A 21,266-nucleotide genomic window follows, 5' to 3' on the forward strand; every position below is an offset into this window, starting at 1 on the left:
TGCCTCATGGTATCTCTACGAAATGTATCAGTTTTCTCAGTCATCAAAAATTTAAGCGTGTGATCACCTGTCTTTCACAGCTGGTGATGAAAAATAAATGAACCTACTATCTGAACCCTACATGGACCTAACTGACACCTAACTTCACTCTCAGTCCAAATTTAGTGACTCAGCAAAGCCCAGATACCCGAATATTTTTTGTTTTAAATATGGCAAATTAAATTTATTAACTTATATGTTGCTTGATTCTTTGCAGCATCCTTGAGTTTCAAACATTACATTAAAATGACATATCTGTGGCACCTCAGCAGACCCTGAAAACATTATTTTAAGCAGCAGTAACACTGCTTAAGTGCGTAACATACAGTAAGGACTGCCAGTCACATTCATAAAACAAACTGTATATAAACGTTCAGGATGGTAAACAAACATGCTCTACATTTAAGACGGTCATTAAACATGGCACAACACTGTCTCCCTCGAGGAAATACGCCCATTGTGTAAAAGAATCCAACCCTGCTTGGTTTGAGTTTCGAAGTGTAAATAATTCAACTCTGTTCTCTGGCTATCGTGTTGTAGCATATCTACTGTTTGCAACTTCATAAAATGATTTCTTGGACATGGATCCACACGTTACTTTTTTGATGGAAAGTGCATTTCACCAGGGACAATGAAGAGAGTGTGTGCACTGATAGCTTTGCAGAAAAAACACAGAGCTGCTTTCATGCACTGTACTCTTGACTGGCTACAGGTGTCAGTGGTCATGCAACAGCACAGGCCCTCTGCTGGTTGTTGCTGCTAACTGCACTTACCTCTTCACCAAACTACAAAAAAGTGAATCAAATGAAGTACCCTCCTGAACAACAGGTCACAGTATCTATGATGAATTCAAAGAGGTGCTGAGTCGAGTCCCTGTGGGGAAGAAATGTCTTTTGCTACAGTGTGAGCCGTGGTTCTGTGATGGTGGCCGTCTTTTTAACATGCGCAGCTCTTGTGTGCGTTGTTGTTGTTGGTGCCTTCACTGCCCTTTTCTTCCTCCAAACCAGCCTGTTCGAGATAATCATCCAGAGATCCCAGCAAACTGTCCACGTCTCTCTTGTGAGCCTGTAGCACCAGTTCTGTCACCCGAGTGAAGGACTGAAGGAAGGAGGAAGTGAAAAAAAGAAATACTTAAAGATAACAACTGAGAATGTAGCAGGGAGTTCTCTGCAGTATTTGTACACATTTTAACGAGACACTTTGCTCAGAGACGCATCCTGTTTCTTACCTCAGTGATGTTACTGCTGGTGGAAGCACTGGTCTCAAAGAACTCCATCCCATAGGATTCTGCCAACTACAAGATAAGTGCAACAAAGGTGTTTCATAGCTTTAGTCAGGTTTATGCACTGGTAAACGAGCACATGGTTTAGAAAAATGGATGTTATTAACTGGCTGATCAATATTCACTTACATAAAATACAAATTAGCTGATGTGCTGGGTCACTTTAGAAAATTCTAAATAAAAAAAGGAATTCTGAGCAAATCCGCACTGTGTAAGCTAAGAAAGTTGTCATAAAAGGTACATTAATTCAGCTTTTATTTTTCAAATTAATTTCCAAATCATTGTATTTGTCCTTGAGGGGCAACTAAAAGGTACGTAGAACTCACACATAGCAATAAATAGAATAAGTTCTAAAGTGCAGATAGTTTTTCATTGAGAGCTCATTGAGAGAAGTGCTCTTATTTTATAGAAAACTGTCCTTAACTGAAGGGGGTGGGGGTGGAGGGTTTCCTTCCTCTGCTTACCATTTAATCCTGGTCACAATGGAAACAAAAGCTACTTATATTTAATGCCTACAAAATGTATAGCCAAATTCATGACTTTTTGAGACATCAGTCAATTAGTCTGAGATGAGACTGAGACCTTCAAAAAGTGTTCTCGAGACCAAGACTGATCTCCCAACAGCTGAGTGCAAGTAATGAGTTAAAAGACAGTATCAGGTTCTGTGGCAAGGTTAAAGATTTATAACATCAGAAAAGTCGACACTTGTACACAAGACCTTGATGTATTTTGACAAAAAGAAATTAATAGATGCATAAATAAAATTCGATGAAAACCTTTTGGTGAACTCACAAGTCCAATTTTTAGCATATTTATTAACTTTTAAGGCCCGTTTTTATTATAAAATTGAATGTAAGACTTTTTTATGGATGTGCAGACACCCTGTGTACATATACCATGTCCTGTATATGATCATTTATTATGTAAGTTACCTGCAAAATAAAACCTATAAAATAAGACTGAAACAAACCTTGCTTCCTTGGTCCCTTGTCACCTGCCTCCTGAGCTCGTCATCAGACTTGTTTCCTACCAAAATCCTCTGCACCTTGCCTGGGGCATACTGCAAAACAACACCAACAAAAAGACAGACAGCTCCGAGATAAAGGACTTCATCATCGTGTCACTCATAGTAAGCCACTGGATATGCAGCGAGCATCAGCAGAGCACTGATGGAAAGTACAAATACTGGGTCGCTGTGAAGGGCAGGGGAGTGAAATGAGAGTGCTTACTTCATCCACATCACTGGCCCACTTCACCAGGTGCTGAAAGGACGGCTCGCTTGTGATGTCATACACAAAGATGATACCCTGGACAAGAATCCACAAAGACAGATTAAAGAATGAAAACTACAGTAACCCATGAAGGTGATTTGCTCATACAAAGGGATCACCTGAGCACGCCTGTAGTACTGCTTGGTGATGGTCTGATAGCGTTCTTGACCGGCTGTGTCCCTGCACAGAGGACGAAACACACATCAGCACAAGGAGATCACACAATATGATCATCATCAGTATACTGAAAATGCAGTACAATCGTGCATAACTCACCATATTTGGACTCGCACCCTGATTCCATCTAGTTCTAGTGTTTTCATCTTGAAATCAACTCCTACCAAAAAAAAAGGAATATTACATTTTATTTCACAGAGAAGCAGAGTTAAAAGCACTAAACAGAAGCCAGGTTTGTCGCAACTGTAAACACCTTCACAAGGTCAAACTGGAATCACTTAAGCAGCTGTGACAAATTGGTGAAAAATATGGCTTTGTGGGTTTTTACATGGGCTGTTTTGTGTTTGCGAGCACTTAATGAGTGTTGCTCAGAGACGCTACGATCCCAAATGAATCACAGCTCAGGCACTGTATGGTGCCAGCTTTTAAATCATTGTGTTGCCACAAGGGGGTTGAAGCTGATGTGAACTACAGCCGTGTGTGTTTTTTTTCCTGCTGGGTAACAGGACGAGAGAGTTAAGAAATGTGACAGAATAACATTGACTGTAAACAACAGGAACGAATTACAAATCAATTCAGGTTTTTATTCACTTCCATCTCACATGCTGCATATAGGACTGGGCAATATCTAGAAAATCAAATATCTGGGTATTTTTGACCAAATAACTCAATGTCAATATTGCAACAATATTGTGGGGTTGACTTTGATACTTTTGCAAAATATAGATTTTTGATAAATAATCATCAGTAATGTGGATATAATGAGTAAAGGTAAATAATAGAAAAGCTACAATAGTCTGATGAGTTCAGAAAATGACATCACTTCTACTACTGCAACTTTTAAAACCAGGAAAAACCAACACATACAATATCATGATATCCAAAATCAAAGGTGATATTAGTCACAACATCAATATAATATCAATATATTGCCCAGCCCTAGCTACATATTACAGTATATATATCAGATCCTTTAAATGTATATACTGTAGCATTGTTTTCTTAAACTGTCCTAAATAGTTTTGTCACGAAATTCCAAACAATATCTTGAAAAATATCAATATTTGATACTATTTACTATACTTGTCTTATTTCCAACACCACAAAAACAATGAAGACAGCATTCTTCTTGCAATAGTGCACATGTGCAAAAGTCAATGAGATTGTCACACATTTAAAATGCAATAAAGTGAAAAGAAAAAAACAACAAAACTGTGAGTGAGTGAGAGGAGGCGGGGCTATGGAGTTGCCGCAGCTAAGTGTGTCAACTAACTGTCTGACAGAAAGGCAGGAAAGTAGGACCAATAGTTATGACTCTAAAAAAAAGCCTTTTGAAACAATTTTAAATATTTATTTTTGACAACAGTAAATACACAATGTACCATATCAATGAATCATTTGGCACATGGAGTTATACAAGGTACAACTCCAGTGAAATGTGATCCAATCAGCTCCTTTTACTTAGTTAGTCCTTTTTGTGTCCAAAAATGCGTTGTCAAATTGCTTATTTTGTCCGAAACCCAGAGATTTACAGCTAACTATCACATAAGAAAAGCCTCAGAGTAGAGAAGCTGCAACAAATGTAACGTTTGGCATTTTTTGGTTAAAATATAAACTCAAGTAGTGAATTTATTAGGGGTCTAAAGCACTAATTTCATCTGGATACAATATTATACTGATTCTTTGGACGATAATAAGGTAGTTGCTGATATCCCAAAGTCTGCCACGACACAATTTCAATCGATCTAATTAAAGGCCTGCCTGATAGATATCATTGTGGTCATTTTCTTGGCTGATTATCTGCCTGATGCTAAGCTGCATGCACTGTTTGAATATTTTAGAAAAGAGGGGTGCTTTGAGTGAAAGTGGTGACACATAAGTGCCATGGGAATTTCAAAATGAAGGCATATCTTAAAGATGACGATATGAATTGACGTTTCCAATGATACTGGATTGTTAAATCAATACATCAAACCGGTTCAATGTAACATTACACCTCAAACATTTATGGGCCTTTTTCCGCATGCGTGTCATAATAGACAAAGCATGTTAATATAACAATAATGATGGCACTTCTATTCAAGTGTCCCTGTGAGAATGTCAAAGTGACAGTGTGGATCCGTTCTGTCAATCGACCCATCGACCAGCTGGCAAACTGTTACAGCTCCACGTCTGTACACTGTGGACTACTGTACACCTCATCTTTTATTCCCCTTTCAAGTTCTGCTATGAAGAGCCAGCACTTTGTTGGTCCGGTGAGGAGTTTGTCTACTGACACCAGAATAGTGACTGACGCCACAGGCTGACAGAGTTTCTGTTTGAAGTTCTTCATGTAAGCCAGAGCAGCACACGGTCCTTAGCGAGCAGACCTCGTCACCATACCTCTTTGCTGTGTTTCCTTTTTCCTTGATTTTAACAGCACAACACCAAGACAGCACATTTTCACTCATCCTCCCCCGACACCAGTGACTCTACAGATTCTTACTATCTGTGTCAGTTTCATTTTTTAGTTAATAAATCACTTTGTTAGTTTACAGGTTTGTTCCCTTTTTTGTCACAGTCTAAGAGCCTGGCTGTGACAGATGTCTAATGTGAAAGGATTGAGTCTGATGTGAATGTGAAGCATCTAGCCAATAAGAAAATGTGCCTTTTGCCTGTCAATTTTTCTTTTTACACCTGTCTTTTCTCCTACATAACATTGCCTTTGTAATGTCCTTCACTTGTTTCATACCTGCATCACCAAAAAATAATAAGAATTTAAAAAAGGAAATTGTTTTTCCAGATGGACAGATGAGTTTGTAACATGTAAGCAATGTTAAATTAAGATCTCCAGGGATTTGAAGAAAAATTAATGCTTAGTCCTTTGAGTCAAATGTTATAAAAATAAATAAATTAGAGGCCTAAACTTGGTCCCATAATTTTTTTTTCATCACAAGAGCTTCCTGCCACAAAAAAAGAAAAAAAAATGTGCCTTTTGTATATCCTAGTAAAATCATAGCATTAATTAAATTACATTTGAATTTGAACCATATCTCAGGCCAAATATGAGACACCGCCCTTTTTTTAAAAAAAAAAATCTTATATTAACTAATACAGAAATAACTAGGCTAATTTATGTTGCATTTTCCCCCTTTTTTTAAACAATATATCTATTTAAATTTAAATTATACATTGCTACTGTGTTAGGAAATAGAAAGAGAAAAATTTTCACAGTTTGGCAAACACGCATAAAACTCAGAAATCATGGCAACATGTGCATCCACATAGAAAAGTGTCTCAAAAAAATAAACCAATGCAATAAAATATCAATATATATAAAGAAATCAGTTTTGACCAAATTCACAATTTAATCAGCACAGCACTTTATCACTTTGGTAATCTAAAATACGTAGTTACAAGAGCCCATAGATTTAAAAAGATCACTATCTTTATATGGAGTTTTGCTGTTGTTTTCTAAATTGAGTACACTTTGATTCGCATGTCTTACCACTGAGGTGAGGTGGGAGGCTGTGGTTTCAGCCAAGACAGAGTTATCATTTTTATGCCACAATATACAGCAACTAAGCCTTTGTCTTATCTGTTTTCCCCATTTAACGAACAAAAAGCAGTTTTGCAATTGGCACTCTGAGTCTTGCTAATATGTAGTTTACTGCGGTGACTCTAATGGAATACAAAGCCTTTTTACCACCTTGTCACTGACACAATCTTGCGTACTGAAGAATGTGCCCGCCTTGCTTCACTCGTGCGCGTTTATGTAATATGCAAAGCCGTGCATCCAACAGGTCTGCTCAACCTGCGTGTCAGAGCCTTCCTGTTCCCACAGCTCTCTGTGGCTGAGAGAAACTGGGACGCAGATCTACTGCAGAGGGAGGCCGTCTCCCAATAATCACAACATCAGGGATCAAAAAGCGAGGAGATTTTACGTACCGTGCACTTTCTCACATAACTGGGCTTAATCCCATGTAAAGCTCTCCTGAGATCCAGCTCTCTGGCTTGCTGTTCACTTTTACCCTGAATTCACTCAACACTTGAGCACTTTCTCCTACAGACACAACACACCACACAGCCTACAATAGAAGCATGTGATGACTGTTTTTCTTTGCTTATGTGGAAATAATTTCTTTTGTTTAGAGCCATTTTTCCTCCAAGTCATTAGCTGCTCACACAGTCAGGAAGAGAGGCAGCGGTGATATGAGGCACTAATGAGTTTATCTGCAAGTGTCATTTTCTGAATAAAAACAGGATATCAAACACTATGAGGGCAGAACAAATTATGTTTTATCCCGTGGACCTTCCTCTCCATCGTTATTGTGACAGTTAACCGTTTGAAACCTGGATCGACGTCAGTTTTCTTGTGCTGCGTTGACACACATTTCGCTCACCTTTGAAGCCAAAGCAAAATGGTTTGATTTCTTTTGAAACAATGAGGGAGAAGACATTGAGCATCTTGACATCTTTTCCAAAAATTTCAAGAAATAAGTGTAAAATATCTTTTTTTTAAACATGGGGAAAATAAATACATTTTTAAATTTATGTTACAGAATTGTTGACATTTTTAAAAACTTGTTTAAAGTCATTTCCCTTTTTCCTCTTTTCTTCCTTCCCTTTTTCCTTCCATTTCATTTTTCCATTCCCACTATTAAAAATAGTAAGTAAGAAAACAGGTTAAAAAGAATACAGAAAGAAAAGGGTGCCGGGGAGGTTAGAAACTCAATGGGATTATAAAAATACCTCACCGAAGATATTTCAAGTGACAACTAATGCAATAAATGACAATACTTTGATGCAGCATTAGACAATGGGGTCAACAAAACATAACAAAAAGACAAATTACATGTATGCATATGCATGTGCATAATTAGACAGAGGGTTACAATATACTAATGAAAGCTATTAGGGGGCTTGATTTATCAGGCTGGCCCCCCAGTTCACATTTGAAGTTGTTATTTATTTCTTTGTTTGTTTTTTTGCTATTTTCCAGCTAATTTTCTTGTACTTTTTCCTTTTTTTGTGCTTATATTTGTATCAATGTTTCTAATGTTGTTCATTATCTTCTCTTCAAATCAAATTATCTCAAGTTTTAAAGAGTTAACCGCTTCTTCTGCATTCTTTAGTATCTTTCTTATATCTCTGTTTGAATATGTAATTTTAGAATTGTAAATGTACTTTAGAGGAGCTTTCTGTCTGAGCTCTAACATGTTTTTCAGTGCTGTTATAACCTGAGGCACTTTGTACTAAACCTAGCAGCTGTAGGCTTGTTTAATCACTTTGAACAAATGGGGAAAATTTGTAATTAATTGCTCTGAAATTCAATTTAAAAGTGCCGCATCGACATTTCTTCTGTAACAAAAAAAAAAAGGTTTTCAGTGCTATTTTTCCGTCTCATCCTGCAGCTCACACGGACCCACAGCTGTGCTCTCAAACAGGCGTCTGTTTGCTGGGAACTTGTTGGATGACTTACCGATGGTGGAAATGTGTGTGGGATCAAAGTCACTCTCCGTGAACCTGCGCAACATGCACGTCTTCCCGACCCCCGAGTCTCCGAGCATCAGCAACCTGAACAATATGTCGTACTGTTTAGCCATGACGCCCAAAAACTAAAATAAAGTACAAAGCATGACTCGTCCATGTAGCTCAGGGCTCACTGTCGCTCTGTGCTGCCTTCAGGGACCCTCGGGAAATAGCCCACTTTACACTCGGATATTATAAATAGGCCTGCAGGTAAACTCATAACTGCGTTTACCATTTAATAAAATGCCAAATATTAAAGTGGATTTTTTTCCTCCACAAAATTTAGCGTTTTTAATGGTTTGGTTCGATATTAGTAATTCATGTATGGGCAAAAGTTTTAAGCCACCTTAAACTTTATTTTAGCAATGTTATTATGATCACACATCTTTAGCCTATTTCTCAGTTGTCTCTTTACTAAAATACAGAAAATGGAATATGTATGCAGTATTAAAAACGCAAATATTTCAGAATAAAACCACCTCAACAGGCTAAAGTTGCAAGGATTTAGGGTGACCTCCCTTTCTACTCAGCATGACTTGAACTCTCGGGCTGACAATAAGAAGTTTACAATATTAGTGTATTTTCACCAGGCTGCCTTCTAGACATGTCTCATTTTTTTATCTAGAGTGTTGCCTGATGTTCTTTCTTTTATGGATATGTGTTGAACAATGTCAGGAGGTGCCTGAGGCCTAAGATTTTCATTGCCGAGGACTGCTTCACTGTCACTGCTGTACACATGACAAGAAAAGAACTTTATAAAGACTGTAAAAGCATGAAAAATGTTCATTAGCTTGCATGTATCTAATCAGCCCAATATAATACATGCATCACCTGTGCTTTTTGACTTTATCACCACTGTCTTTCTACTGCTTCAAACATACTTGAGCATTTCAGTTGTGTTTTCTATATGTTCTTCAATATTTCCTACGGTCCAGGAAGGCAGCATAAAACCTGCATCCTTGAAGTGGGAGTGTCAGCTGGGACACATCACATTCAGCTGATCCCAAAATCAATATTTACACAAATGATACAGGTAGAGCTGAAGCCAGGTATTGGAAATACTGAGGCCATCATACCAAATTCCCTAACCTAACCCTATCCAACCAAGGATATTTTCACTTAACACCAAAAATATTTTTTCTTTTTCTCCTTTTCCTGATATTCCAAAATGAAAATTTTACATCTTTTTCCATTTATGTTGTTCTACTGCACTGTCGATATGTGTAATGTTGGTGGAGAATATCAAACACCTTATTCAGAATTATTTATTTTATTTTCATGTTGTTTTTTAATTTTTGTGTAACATTTAAATCTTTTTTTAGATTAAAACTGTCAGAATCAGGCTTTAACATAAAATTCCTCAATGTAAACTCCTCTTGGTGCGATGTAATTCCCTAAATTATCTGATATGTTTTGAAGGATTTGTGCTGTCACCTGAATAGAAGGCAAATCACAGGCACCCGCCTCCTGATGCTCCTCTTAAAGGAATACTTCATCCACAAAATTATCATTTTTATGTTAATTACTCACCGTGTTACCTTGAATTAATGAGGAAACCTTTTTTTCTCGCATGCCTTATCAGAGAACTGAGAATCCTAAAACTTAGAAAACTCTTTAAAAAATTGTAGTCATAACAAACCGTGTTTAACAACAGCAAAACTATATTAAAACATCCCTTTACAAACTCACACACAACTCCTGCACTGCAATACAAGTCTTATTTACCCAGCCATATTCCCAAACACATGCATTTTTTCTAAAAACCTTACAAATTTAAACACTTCATGTTAACAGTCTCATGCACAGATGAGCAGTGCACCTGCACAAGTGTGTGTGTGTGTGTGTGAACTCCAGCAGAGCAGAGCAGAGCAGAGCAGAGCAGAGCAGCAGAGTTAAAAAATGCAGTGTTTCACATAGTAAGATCTTAGCAAAAATGCATGTGCTTGTAAAGTACTGAGGGTGTGACTGGATACATGAGACTTGGATTATACTGCATTAACAGATTTTTTTATGTAGTTTTGCTGCTGTTAAACTTGCACCAGTATGACTTCAGTTCATCAAGAATTTTCTTAGTTTTTGGATTCTTTGTTGGAGGCATGCAAGAAAAACTGTTTTCTTCAGGAATTTAATGTACAGGGTTCCCACACAGTTTCATGGACAAAGTTTCAAATCTTTTAAATGACTTTTCAAGGACCCATAATGCTTTTTTTTCTTGCCGCGTTTTTACGCTGCATTTTTCAAACATACCGGATTTAAATTCTCTTCACACATCGAGTCCTCCAGCTGGCAGACATGAAGAGAGACAGAATGTGAGGAGAAAATGAAGAACCGTACATGACGGTAAAGGAAACATCATGCATTGATCCATATTAGGGGTACCGTACATAGCCAGCTTCAGAAAATAAAACTACCATTATGCCACAATAATTGGAAGGTTATCCATAGAATATTATTGTGACAATTCCATTATACACAATAAAAATTTCACGACTTTCCCGAAACTTTGAATAATTTAATAATGTCACAACTTTTCTCGGCCTGGAAAACGTGATTGTGAAATTCCATGATTTTTCCAGGTTTTTATGACCACAGGGTGAGTCACTGATAAAGTAATGATGACTTTAAGGGTCGAGAATTCCTTTAATTTCTAAAAACTGGGAAGAAATATGACGAAATCTGAATCATTCGCGAACACCATACTTCATATACGAAAAACATGTAATATCCTCCAAAAGTTCATTACATTTTCCCTCTATTGCTTTGATTCTATTAGCAATTTCTTAAATTTGATTTAGCAAAAACGATTATTTAATTAACTGGGATTGTAAAAGAGTTCACTCAGCTCGTTCCCTCCAAACACATTAAGAAAGTAGTAACTATCACAGATGTAATTAAAAATGTGTTGAGTCACAAATACATCCCAAAAGGATAAAATAGTTTTATTTATAGTCTCATAATAAAGGTATGCCTTAACTTGCAAGACAACCGTTGGCAGTATGTACAACATACCTGTAATTTCCATGGAATGGAACAAACAAATATTGATTACGTACACACTAATTTACCTCTGCAAAAAAGAAAAGATAAGAAAAGAAAGATAAACGTTCCCAGCACAGGCGAATATTTCAAGGGAAGGCTTTTCTTTGCAGAACTGACACCATTAAAGAGTATACAGTGTTATATACTACACACTGAAATGGACTTTCTCTAACAAAAATAAAGTTCACTGCCCTTTAACTGCATTGCGTAACATTCAGTATCCATTAGGGTTTTCTTAAAACCCACATTTTATTTGATAATAATAAAAATAGAGGAAAATATATAGTTGAACCTGTGGAAAGTCCAATAAAACATCAGGTCAACTTGTTCATCCTCCTGTGCTCTCTGGAAAACCTCAAGTCGAACATAAGAGAGATCAGACGCGAGGGTTAGAAATGAATTTCGATGCATCACTATAAATAGAGGGATTCATTGGATTTCACAAACATTTTCAAAGACAAAAACTTCAGCCACCTACACTTAATAAGGAGGGTTGCATTTGCATAACAGACGTTTTTTTTTTTTCAAAAGCAACTTCACATTCTTCTCTGGAAAAGTATGAATATTAAAAACTATCCCTAATTACCATTTTGTCAAAGGTCGAAAAGTCTCACAACTCCTACAGATTGCAGACGTTGTCCAAAACAACCCCCCACCCCACCCCAAAAAAAATCATACTTTGTGTAGCTTTACCAAAGCGTCATACCTTGTCTCCACATTTGATTATGAATGGTTATCATGAGGTTTGGAACCAAAAAAAAAAAAAAAAAAAGTCCTTCAAAACTGCAGAGCTGCCTCACTTTGGGGGTCTTGAAAGTTGTTACTGGGCCACGAATGGAGTGACAGGATACTTGCCAGGAGGAAAGAGGAAGGTAGAAGCGTTTTATACATAATAGCACCTCTCTCACACAGTCTCCACCTTGTCTCCTAGACTGGCGTTAGAAGGCAGGACAGAGTGCGGACAGGTGAGAGGAGTCGGGGCTGGTGGGCAAAAAAGAGTCTGTTTGGAGAACCGCTGAGAGGGGGGGCGACCCGGGTCTAGCTGGGCTCCACGCGCAGCTTCTTTCTGGTGGGCGGCTCGTCCGGCTCTGATTCGGAGCTGGAGTCGGACCCGCCGTCGAAGGCGGACACCGCACTGCCTTTGCGGTTTGTGTACAAGCTGCTGTCAGAAGAGTAGTTTGTCTGGAGCTGAGTGTTCCCCTTGGCCTTCTCCAGTGCACGGACTGTAAAACCCACAGACGAAAAAAAGACCACAGTTGATCTCATCAGATATTGCATATTCCAAAAGAGCTCACATTTACTGCTGGGTGATAAAACGATAACTATAATTATTTTAGTATAATTTTCCTAGATAGTGATATCATAACTGTTCGACAAATCCTCCATATAATTAAACCACCCACACGCCTGCAGAGGGGGGGGCGGTAACAGAGCTTAAATGCCAGTTGCCACCCACCATGAATCAGAAGATGACAACTGAGCAGCAGCAGAAGAAGAAGAAGAAGAGCGGGGGACCAGCTGACCGGCCACTAAAGCGCACGCCAACATTCAACACACGCATTTAGTTATTTTTAGTGTGATTGTTTTGATGATGGATGACGCTGCACCTTGATTAAATACGTCAAATAACGTTAGCAACAGCAGGTGTATAGTCGGCTCATCTAATGCAAATGGTGAGTACACAAGTTAATGTGACTATTTCATGTAATGGTATGACATAACGTGACTAAATGTAAAGTGAATGAAACGTTCATACATGAACTGGTCTGTGAACATGATTTCTGCCTCGGTCACATCGTACAGACTGTAACTGCTGCCGTCTTTTGTTACTGTTTTGATTGAGAGATGCAGACATTAACGCTGTGGATGTAAAACTGAAAATGCGACCACAGTTGAGATTTTTGTCTGTCCAAAGAGTTTGACACCACACTTAAGATTTCCATGTCTATTTTTATTGGTTTATTTCATAAAATTATTTTGATAAAAAAAAAAAAAAGTTTTTAAACATCAGATCTGTGAAATGTTGGAAAATGTCAAGTTCTGGCAATAAATAATATTTTAAACTACAATTAACAGTATGTTAGTTTATTCAACATTCGCTCTGCAGGAAAATTCAGCCTTTTAACTTAATAAAAATAATGAAATAATGATTTTTTTTTTGGTAGATAATTGTCAATATTGACAAATATTATCGTGGTAACATTTTTTTAGCCATATCACCCAGCCCTAATCACACTGTCACAGGAAAACATCAACAACAACAACAACAACAACAACAACAACAACAACAACAACAACAACAACATCAACAACAACAACAACAACAACAACAACAACAACAACAACAACAACAACAACAACAACAACAACAACAACACCACCACCAGAGGAGACGTGCAATCCCTCCACTCACCCTGCTGCTCCAACAGTGCATTCTGCTTCTTTAAGTCATCGATGTCTTGCTGGTGGGTATGGTTTTTTCGCCTCATGTACTGGATGTACTCGGTGGCTTTGTCTAGAATCTGTGCTCGGGAAGCCTGTTTGACAGAACTCTGTCAGCAAAAATTTCAGAGAGCCATGGGGAAAAGCTGCAGTGTCTGTTCATTCAGGCAGAACAACAGCATTTGTGCCAAAACAGTTAATGCAATGATCACAGTTATACATGAATGTTGCAATTAGCTTTCAATCAGGATTATAAAAAGGGGTCAGCAACCCTTGTTTCACATGTGCTGCAAACATTGACAGATTGCAGGACAGTACCTGGCACAAAAACACTGATTTTCTCCATGTTTAAAGCACCATCACACCTGCATACTGAATAATGCCAACTGCACTTAAAATGAGATGAGATTTTCGGACTCTTGTTACCGCTATTAGTTTGTTTACATGATTGCCGCCGTCACACTGAAGGTCCCGTTCAAATTTTTTAATTTTATATGGAATAAAATTAATTGTCAAATGTTCATATCGAATGGCCAAATCTGATCTGACTGACATAATTCTGAGTGGGGTACAGCCCTGGTTCAAGTGCAGCTTTTTGGCTGAGTCACAGGAGACATGAGTCGCACAACAGTCGGCCTTCATTTCTTTGATACCAGTTTGGCGTATCTGGGACTGTCGAGAGTTGTCAAAGCAGAGCAAAACAGAACAGCATTGTCTTTGATAGGTACACACTGGAACGTCTGATAAGGTGTTTGTATATTATTAACTTGGAAATGCACCTGATTATCAACAGACTTTACCACTGTGGGTGACCGTGTTTGCAGAGCTGTGAAAAGTCAGAAAGCACAGCAGTATGGTCATCTGCACCATTTACCCCTTTTCCACCAAAATTAATAACTACACGTTTTTTTTGGGGTAAACATGGGTAAACTCGCTAAAAATAGGACGCAGCCTGCTTTCCCAATGCCAATAGAGCAGAGCTCATACACGGCTCTGCAACAGACGAGTATGCCTTTCTGTGTGCGTGTTTTTGTCTCGGTGTGTCATGTTCGACATCACGTACAGGCCGGAAAACAGGAAATCAGACATGTACTAAGGTCTGTTAAAACTTTACGGCGGACGCTTCTCTTTATTCATCTCTAACTTATTCAGTCTTCTTTCAAACTCGGTGCAGACTCATTTGGATCGATGTTTCAGTGCTGCTTCACTGGAGATGGACTCTTTTTGGTGGCAGCACGTGATTGCATTTCCACAGTGAAGGGGCTAAAATTAGCGTGTTCAGCCAGGTGTTGTGTTTCCATCTATGCCGATTGGAGCTGGAGGTAATAAATACTTGCGACTACTGCTGAATCATTTGACCCGGGTGTGAATGCTGGTTGTTACCTTTCCCATTACATAAAAAGCCGAATGTTAGCTTTTAGAGTTTTTGTGCAGTTTTTGTGCACAGAAATGCAGCTGTCTCCTGAGCTTCGTATTGTTCATGCTGACATTATCAGGTCAACACACAGTTATCATGCATTACAAAGGTGCTTTGCATTGTGCACAATTAAATGCAACCCCTTGGCAGAAAAGTGTGGTTACGGAAATAAGGGCTGATGGTTTCATACTGACTGTTTGGCATCGGTTTGTTTTCCTGCCTCTGAGGACATGCAGGTCAGCTTTATGTCATTAGTAAGCTAGCAACCAATCATTGTAGACGACTGGAGGGTCACACTGCCAAGAAAATCTAAAAGTGGCACTTCATGTGAACAAGGTTGCTGCACCCTGGGACAGACAGCTGACAGAAGTCTCACCTTAAAAAGATTTACCCTCTTTGCTTATAGAGCTATAGAATATCTGAAATGAACATATTTTACCTTCTCCCCTTGTAATGCAGGCACAGAATCCCGTAAACCGTGAAAGCTGTCTTTAATGTGGTCCCTGCGTTTGCGCTCCAGCGCGTTGTGATGGGCTCGCTTATCTGCCTGCAAAGGGACATGCAGAGCTTATACTTAAAACACAGGTCATATATTCAAAAACAACCACGAAAAAATAACTTGAAAAAATATGAGTCAAAGGAAAGTGAGTTACTTGATTCCCATGTATTTATTTTACATAAGAAAACTGGGTGCAATTTAAAGCTGCATTATGCAAATACTACTGCTATAGGTCGCAAATTAGCAGAATAAATATTGGTGTCATCTTTCCCAGAGTCAGTGTGTGTACAAGTGTGAATCACATTTGTACCATCAAGCAGCAAGAACCAGTGGTGTAAGTATGTTTACAAGGATGTGATCTGTTTACACAATCTTAAATAAAGATGTCCTGTTTGCTTTTAGTTACTTAAAAGGTTGGACCAACATATCCTGACAGTCTTAACACTTTGTCCCACAATTGCTCTTCACAGAAACTCAATATCAGCTCCAATGTCAACCTTTCTTCAGCTGTTTAAGTGGACCAAACAGAACCAGTAGATGCCCGATTTTGAAAAAAATATCTTTCAAACAGATTAAAATGCTTGCTTATGTGGTGGAATAATGAAACTCACCTGATAGTTGAATCGCAAGAGACGTAAACTTGGCACTGATTCAATGCATCAAACATTAAAGACTCACCAGTTGGCGTGGAAACTTTCCACACCCTAATCCTTAGGATATATGGCTGAATGAAGCAAATAACCTTGAATGCACTTCCTGATCTTCTTATAGCTATCATATATAGGTACTGGACACGTACCATACGCATTTTAAATGGAGACAGCTGCAAATCATTTAGAGGAGCTGCCAATGATAACAAATACACGCAAGCATGAAAAACAATCCTTTCTTAAAGTGAGGAGTGCTGCAAAACTAAATCATAATTCGTTTTTTTATATTAAGGTTTGAATTATCCTTTAACATGCTCAAAAATGTGAGCTTAACAGGCCACCCAGTATACTGTTGCTCTGAGATCCAAAGCTGGAGATCCCAGTTTAATCAAATGGGGGGGAGGGGAATTCATGGCTCTGACAAATGTGTGACCATATCGAGGATCTGACATAATTTCATTAACATATTCTTAGAAAATAAAATTAAAAAAAAAAAAAACAACCCACAAACAGCACATTTATGGGCTTGTAAACGCCTCTGGATAATCTTAATTTACATGCACAGTATGACTGAAGTTGCATTTGGCAAGTGTGCTCCAAATGCAGGGTGAAGTCCTGCAGCAGCAACGGATCACATTTTAAAAGGTCCAGAGAGCTGCAGGAAAGTAACAGATGAACTTGGCATGTCCCTGATCGACAAAACACGAAAACATCAACACGGCCGCCCCTCGTGTCCCATTTGCACAGTCGCTGTAATGGGGTTTGTTGCGCGTGTATTCGTATAAATACGGTACCACTGCTTTAAACAGCCAACATGGACGTTTGAAGACTCTCGATTAACATTTAATCAATGTCACGGAAACTCAATCCAAGTCTGACGTTCAAGATAATTAATGAAATCATAATGAATAATATTAATAATAAATAACGATAAATTCATTCCACTGTACGCACCGTTATGCATGGAAACATTTCTCATTTTCACTACGACAAAACGACAACAAACCACTGTCATCAACCATTTACAAAAAAAATCAGCTCACAATATTCTGTTATAATCCAGCATTTAAAAGCTTTTTAATCAACATTTTTCAACTTCTTCGAAATATTATATGAGTTAAATGCATTTGGATGTTGGCTTTGTCTTTGTCGCTTCTCCTTAAGGGACTGTTCTTTATTTATCAGACGAAAGGCGTGGTTGGGGTGTGACTTCACTTTTTGTGAAAAAAGCTGAAAAAAGCCTTGTTTTTTTTCCTTTACTCTTGTCATGCATGCTGGTTAGTTTGTGCTAAGAGTTTATTTTTTGGCATGAGACATAAAAATAAAGTAACTAAGCTCAGATTTGGTTATGTCTTTTTCTGACGGAAGTGATTACTCCCACAAAATGTGTTCAAGGACAGTGAGAAATTTGAAAACCCAACAATAATTTCTGCCTTTACAGTTTCTGACTATGATAAAAGGTGTATTTTTTTATTTTTAGAAGTGCACGTTTTCTTTAGAGATCAATGGCTAAAGGAAAAAAATACAACCATTGAAAGTTGTATTACCCTCCCCAAGGCCAAAGTAAAAGCCACAAGTCCCTCCCTAGTGCTTAAAAAAACCCTCCCTTCTCATTATCATAGAACAATACCTAAGTTTTCCCTGAAGACTTAAAGTGACTATAAATCTTACATATATGCATATAATTGTAGGCCTAAGTGAAGAAATCCATTGGGTATAAAGAAATAATAAATAATAAAAATCCGGATTTTTACAGATGTAACAATAAACATTCAATCACACTTTAAGCAGATACATTGCCTCAGGTTTTGTGTAATATAACCTCAGATTTATAATAATGCCAGTGAGCGAGTCTATCTACGACCTTTTTGGGCGCTCTCAGCACCTGTACCGTAATTGTACAAATAGATACAAAACTGGGATTTACGAACGACGGCTAACTTGACCGCAGTAAAACCACGAAACTTCTTGACGAGACTCTCGTACTCGACTTCCATTAAGAGGCCAACCAGTTACCACTTCAAAAACTCCCTTTTATTCATATATCTCACCCCCTATTCGTCTTAAAATCCAATGTTAGCAGAGAAACCCAGCTAGCTAGCAAGCTAACAAGCTCAGCCTGATAGCGTAGGTTGTCTGGAATGTTAAAGTTGCTGTTTGGCTAACAATCTGGCTAGCTACTTGTAGAGGAAAATGAACCACGTACATCGCTGTCGACTTCGATGTCATCGTTTTCGCTCATTCTTCGGTAAACAGGTGCGAGAAAAGAAAACAAGCAGCTGTCAAAACAAAGTGCAGCGACAACTTGAGGCAAATAAAATCTAGCACGGAGCTTTGCTACAGCAGAGACATGACGATCAACGGTCTCTTTACACGTGATTCGCCTACACATGGACGGGAAAACATAAACAGCGCAGGCGCGACGGAACAAGGCCTTGTGGGTAATGAAGGAATTCACCAACATGAAGCCCGCTTTGCAATGGCACTGTTAATGAAATCAAAACTACATTTCCTATAACCCCCGTGGATTGGACGCGCCCACCTAAATAAACCGTTATCTCCTACAAGTTGCAAACAGCAGCCTCTTGACCCTTAATATTACTTATTTTATTACACTTAACTAGCTTTGCCTGGGGGCCACTTTTGTAAAATGACAGGAGGCCAGGGGCCATGCGCAGCAGCCTCATACATGGTTCAATGATTTTATAACATATCTAGGATTTTAGGACATTAATAGGACTTTATGTTTCGAGAATTTTATGATGTTTCAAGGATTTTAGGACATTGGGGACTGAGTTAGGACCTCTGTCGGGGGATGGGGGAATCCTACACCGGCACTTTTTTGATAAACAAACTATCTTGATACTTTTTTATGTACTCTGGAACCTTAACAGTACAAAAACAGTTGCTAGTGTGAATCAATTTATTTTTATTGTGAATTAAAAAATTACCGGGGGCGAGTAGTGGCCCTGCAGCCGTGAGTTTAGGGTCACTGCTGTAATGGCTCCTAATACTCTTTGTTGTGTGTGTGTGTGTGTGTGTGTGTGTGTACAGCAAACTGAAGCCCAATGCAGTTTTGCTCCTCATACCACAGATACATGACAGGTATATTTAGAGGGAATATGTTACATTTATGTTATTTATAATGTTGAGGTATCACTAATTTATTCATCATAATTTAATGAATGAAATGCTGATTTTATTATTATCATTATTATTATAAATATTAACAACATCAATAATAATGATCTTCTTCTTTTTCTTCTTCTTCTTCTTCTTCTTCTTCTTCTTCTTCTTCTTCTTCTTCTTCTTTTTCTTCTTCTTCTTCGGAGTTTTATGGCGGTTGGCATCCATATATGTTGCATTACCGCCACCTACTGGATCTTATCAACTTCGCAGTGAAATAATTAACAGCAGGTGTGTGCAAACTTTTTTTTTTGAGTGGGGGCCACATTATATAATGTGAAAATACCTGGGACCAGCTGTTTCTTTCATCAAGTAGGTAATAAAATAATAAAAAAAATCACAAACAAACAAGGCAAACTCAACCGTTTCATCTTCAGTGAAAATGTATTCAACTTTCCTCAGCTCTTTAAAGCAGTTGTCCTTACTGTTGATTTTACATGTCTTTGCTGTGGCCGCGTCTGGGACATAGCTGGAAATGTTAGCCGTTAGATGATCATTTCTTTTGCTCTTCAATGTCTGTTTATGCAAAACACATTAGTTCCTACTTTTTGCATGTCGACAAGCTGTAAAGTAGTCTTGCCACTGTGAGGTGAAGGGCAAAAAAGCAAATGCTTGATTATTATCCAATGTTATGTGGCGGGGCCAAAGTATATTTTAAAAGTCAAGCTGAGAGCCATTTAAAATTGGTCCAAGGGCCACAATTGGACAGACTTTGGACATGCCTGATTTACAACCAAAGTGATCCCATTCACGTCATTGTCTGCTCTATAACCCAGACTCAGTAGGCCTATCCAAGGGAAGTGTCTTTCAAAATCATACCATCCAGAAAGTTTATCCTCTTAGATTTAAGGCATTTGTGTTAACTGTTATTTTTGTGAAATATATCCAGAGAAGAAAAAAAAACCCCTTCACTGGAAAATGTAGGCTGCTGTCTGGTATCTACAACAATAATACAAAATGTAAAGAATTAAGAACCACATTTTAGATACAAATTTAGCCACTCCAAACCTTTATTTTTAGTTTTTAAAAACATTAAACTAAATGGTAAAATTAATCCCCACAACCAATTTCGACTTCAACAATATAAAAGATGCTAAAATTGTTTGTTTGTGCTTTATGTTTAATGTAGTCATACAAAAGTCCTGACTGAAATGTCTGACTCTGATGTTGTTTTTTTCTGTGTTAATGATTTCTTTGTTTGTATACCTTCTGCATTGACAATAAAGACTTGACTGGAAAAATTCCTCAGTATATCATTTACACCCTCTCCAGATATTTCCAGGATTTTCAAGAATCTCCTGAATCCTTTCCTTGTATTTGGAATGCACAATTTACAATCATAGCAATGAATGACAAAAAACTCTTATTTTCCAAACAGATATTGTAATATAATAATAAATCTGCAAATATGCAATAGGCTTTATCAAAGGAAATGAGCAGGCCACGAGGGCAAACCCCATAACCAAAAATCTTTTGCAAATGAATTTCTTTGAGTTCTGTTAAGAAGTTTAGGTTATATTAATAATAGTGCCCTTGCCATCCAGTATTGATAGGGTTACTGGCTCTGAAAAGTAAGGGTTACAGAGATTTGTTTTCCATTCATACCTTGAAGTTCCACCCCTTTTTGGTTTTGATCTTATTATATTTGAAAAGAAGAAAGGTCACTGATTTAGGCTGCAGGGTAGAAAACAGAAAGCTGCTCTATCAGTAGACTATTATCCTTTCCCTTTTTTTTTTTTTACCCCTGATTTCT

At 38.0% G+C, this 21,266-nt stretch overlaps 2 protein-coding genes across 3 annotated transcripts; both read right to left on the reverse strand.

The window, feature by feature from the left end:
- Position 1: 1 nt before the first annotated feature.
- On the reverse strand, positions 2–8,424 carry LOC121953926 (ras-related protein Rab-15-like). The gene is made up of 7 exons (XM_042501208.1): positions 8,231–8,424; positions 2,869–2,929; positions 2,712–2,772; positions 2,551–2,628; positions 2,292–2,381; positions 1,268–1,333; positions 2–1,137 (listed from the first exon to the last, which is right to left on the reverse strand). Exons 1-7 carry the CDS (start codon positions 8,352–8,354, stop codon positions 976–978), a joined length of 642 nt encoding a protein of 213 aa, XP_042357142.1. The 5' UTR covers positions 8,355–8,424; the 3' UTR covers positions 2–975.
- A 2,770-nt stretch (positions 8,425–11,194) lies between these two features.
- On the reverse strand, positions 11,195–18,715 carry LOC121953689 (protein max-like). 2 transcript variants are annotated; one of them, XM_042500888.1, is made up of 4 exons: positions 18,534–18,715; positions 15,618–15,725; positions 13,733–13,871; positions 11,195–12,542 (listed from the first exon to the last, which is right to left on the reverse strand). In XM_042500888.1, exons 1-4 carry the CDS (start codon positions 18,567–18,569, stop codon positions 12,358–12,360), a joined length of 468 nt encoding a protein of 155 aa, XP_042356822.1. In that variant the 5' UTR covers positions 18,570–18,715; the 3' UTR covers positions 11,195–12,357. The 2 variants fall into 2 exon arrangements, with proteins under 2 accessions (XP_042356822.1, XP_042356823.1); XM_042500889.1 differs by having other exon boundaries at positions 13,733–13,856; positions 18,534–18,714.
- Positions 18,716–21,266: the final 2,551 nt, after the last annotated feature.

This window comes from Plectropomus leopardus, chromosome 14, assembly GCF_008729295.1.
Source record: "Plectropomus leopardus isolate mb chromosome 14, YSFRI_Pleo_2.0, whole genome shotgun sequence".
Taxonomy (NCBI): Eukaryota; Metazoa; Chordata; class Actinopteri; order Perciformes; family Serranidae; genus Plectropomus; species Plectropomus leopardus.

Coding starts and splice junctions, on each gene's coding strand:
- LOC121953926 (XM_042501208.1), bottom strand. CDS start 8,354: ATGGCTAAACAGTACGACATATTGTTCAGGTTGCTGATGCTCGGAGAC. Junction 2,930..8,230: donor CACACACATTTCCACCATCG/GTAAGTCATCCA, acceptor TTTTTTTGGTAG/GAGTTGATTTCAAGATGAAA. Junction 2,773..2,868: donor AGGGTGCGAGTCCAAATATG/GTGAGTTATGCA, acceptor TCCTCTGTGCAG/GGACACAGCCGGTCAAGAAC.
- LOC121953689 (XM_042500888.1), bottom strand. CDS start 18,569: ATGAGCGAAAACGATGACATCGAAGTCGACAGCGAT. Junction 15,726..18,533: donor ACATCGAAGTCGACAGCGAT/GTACGTGGTTCA, acceptor GTCCCTTTGCAG/GCAGATAAGCGAGCCCATCA. Junction 13,872..15,617: donor CTGCATTACAAGGGGAGAAG/GTAAAATATGTT, acceptor TTTTGCTGACAG/AGTTCTGTCAAACAGGCTTC.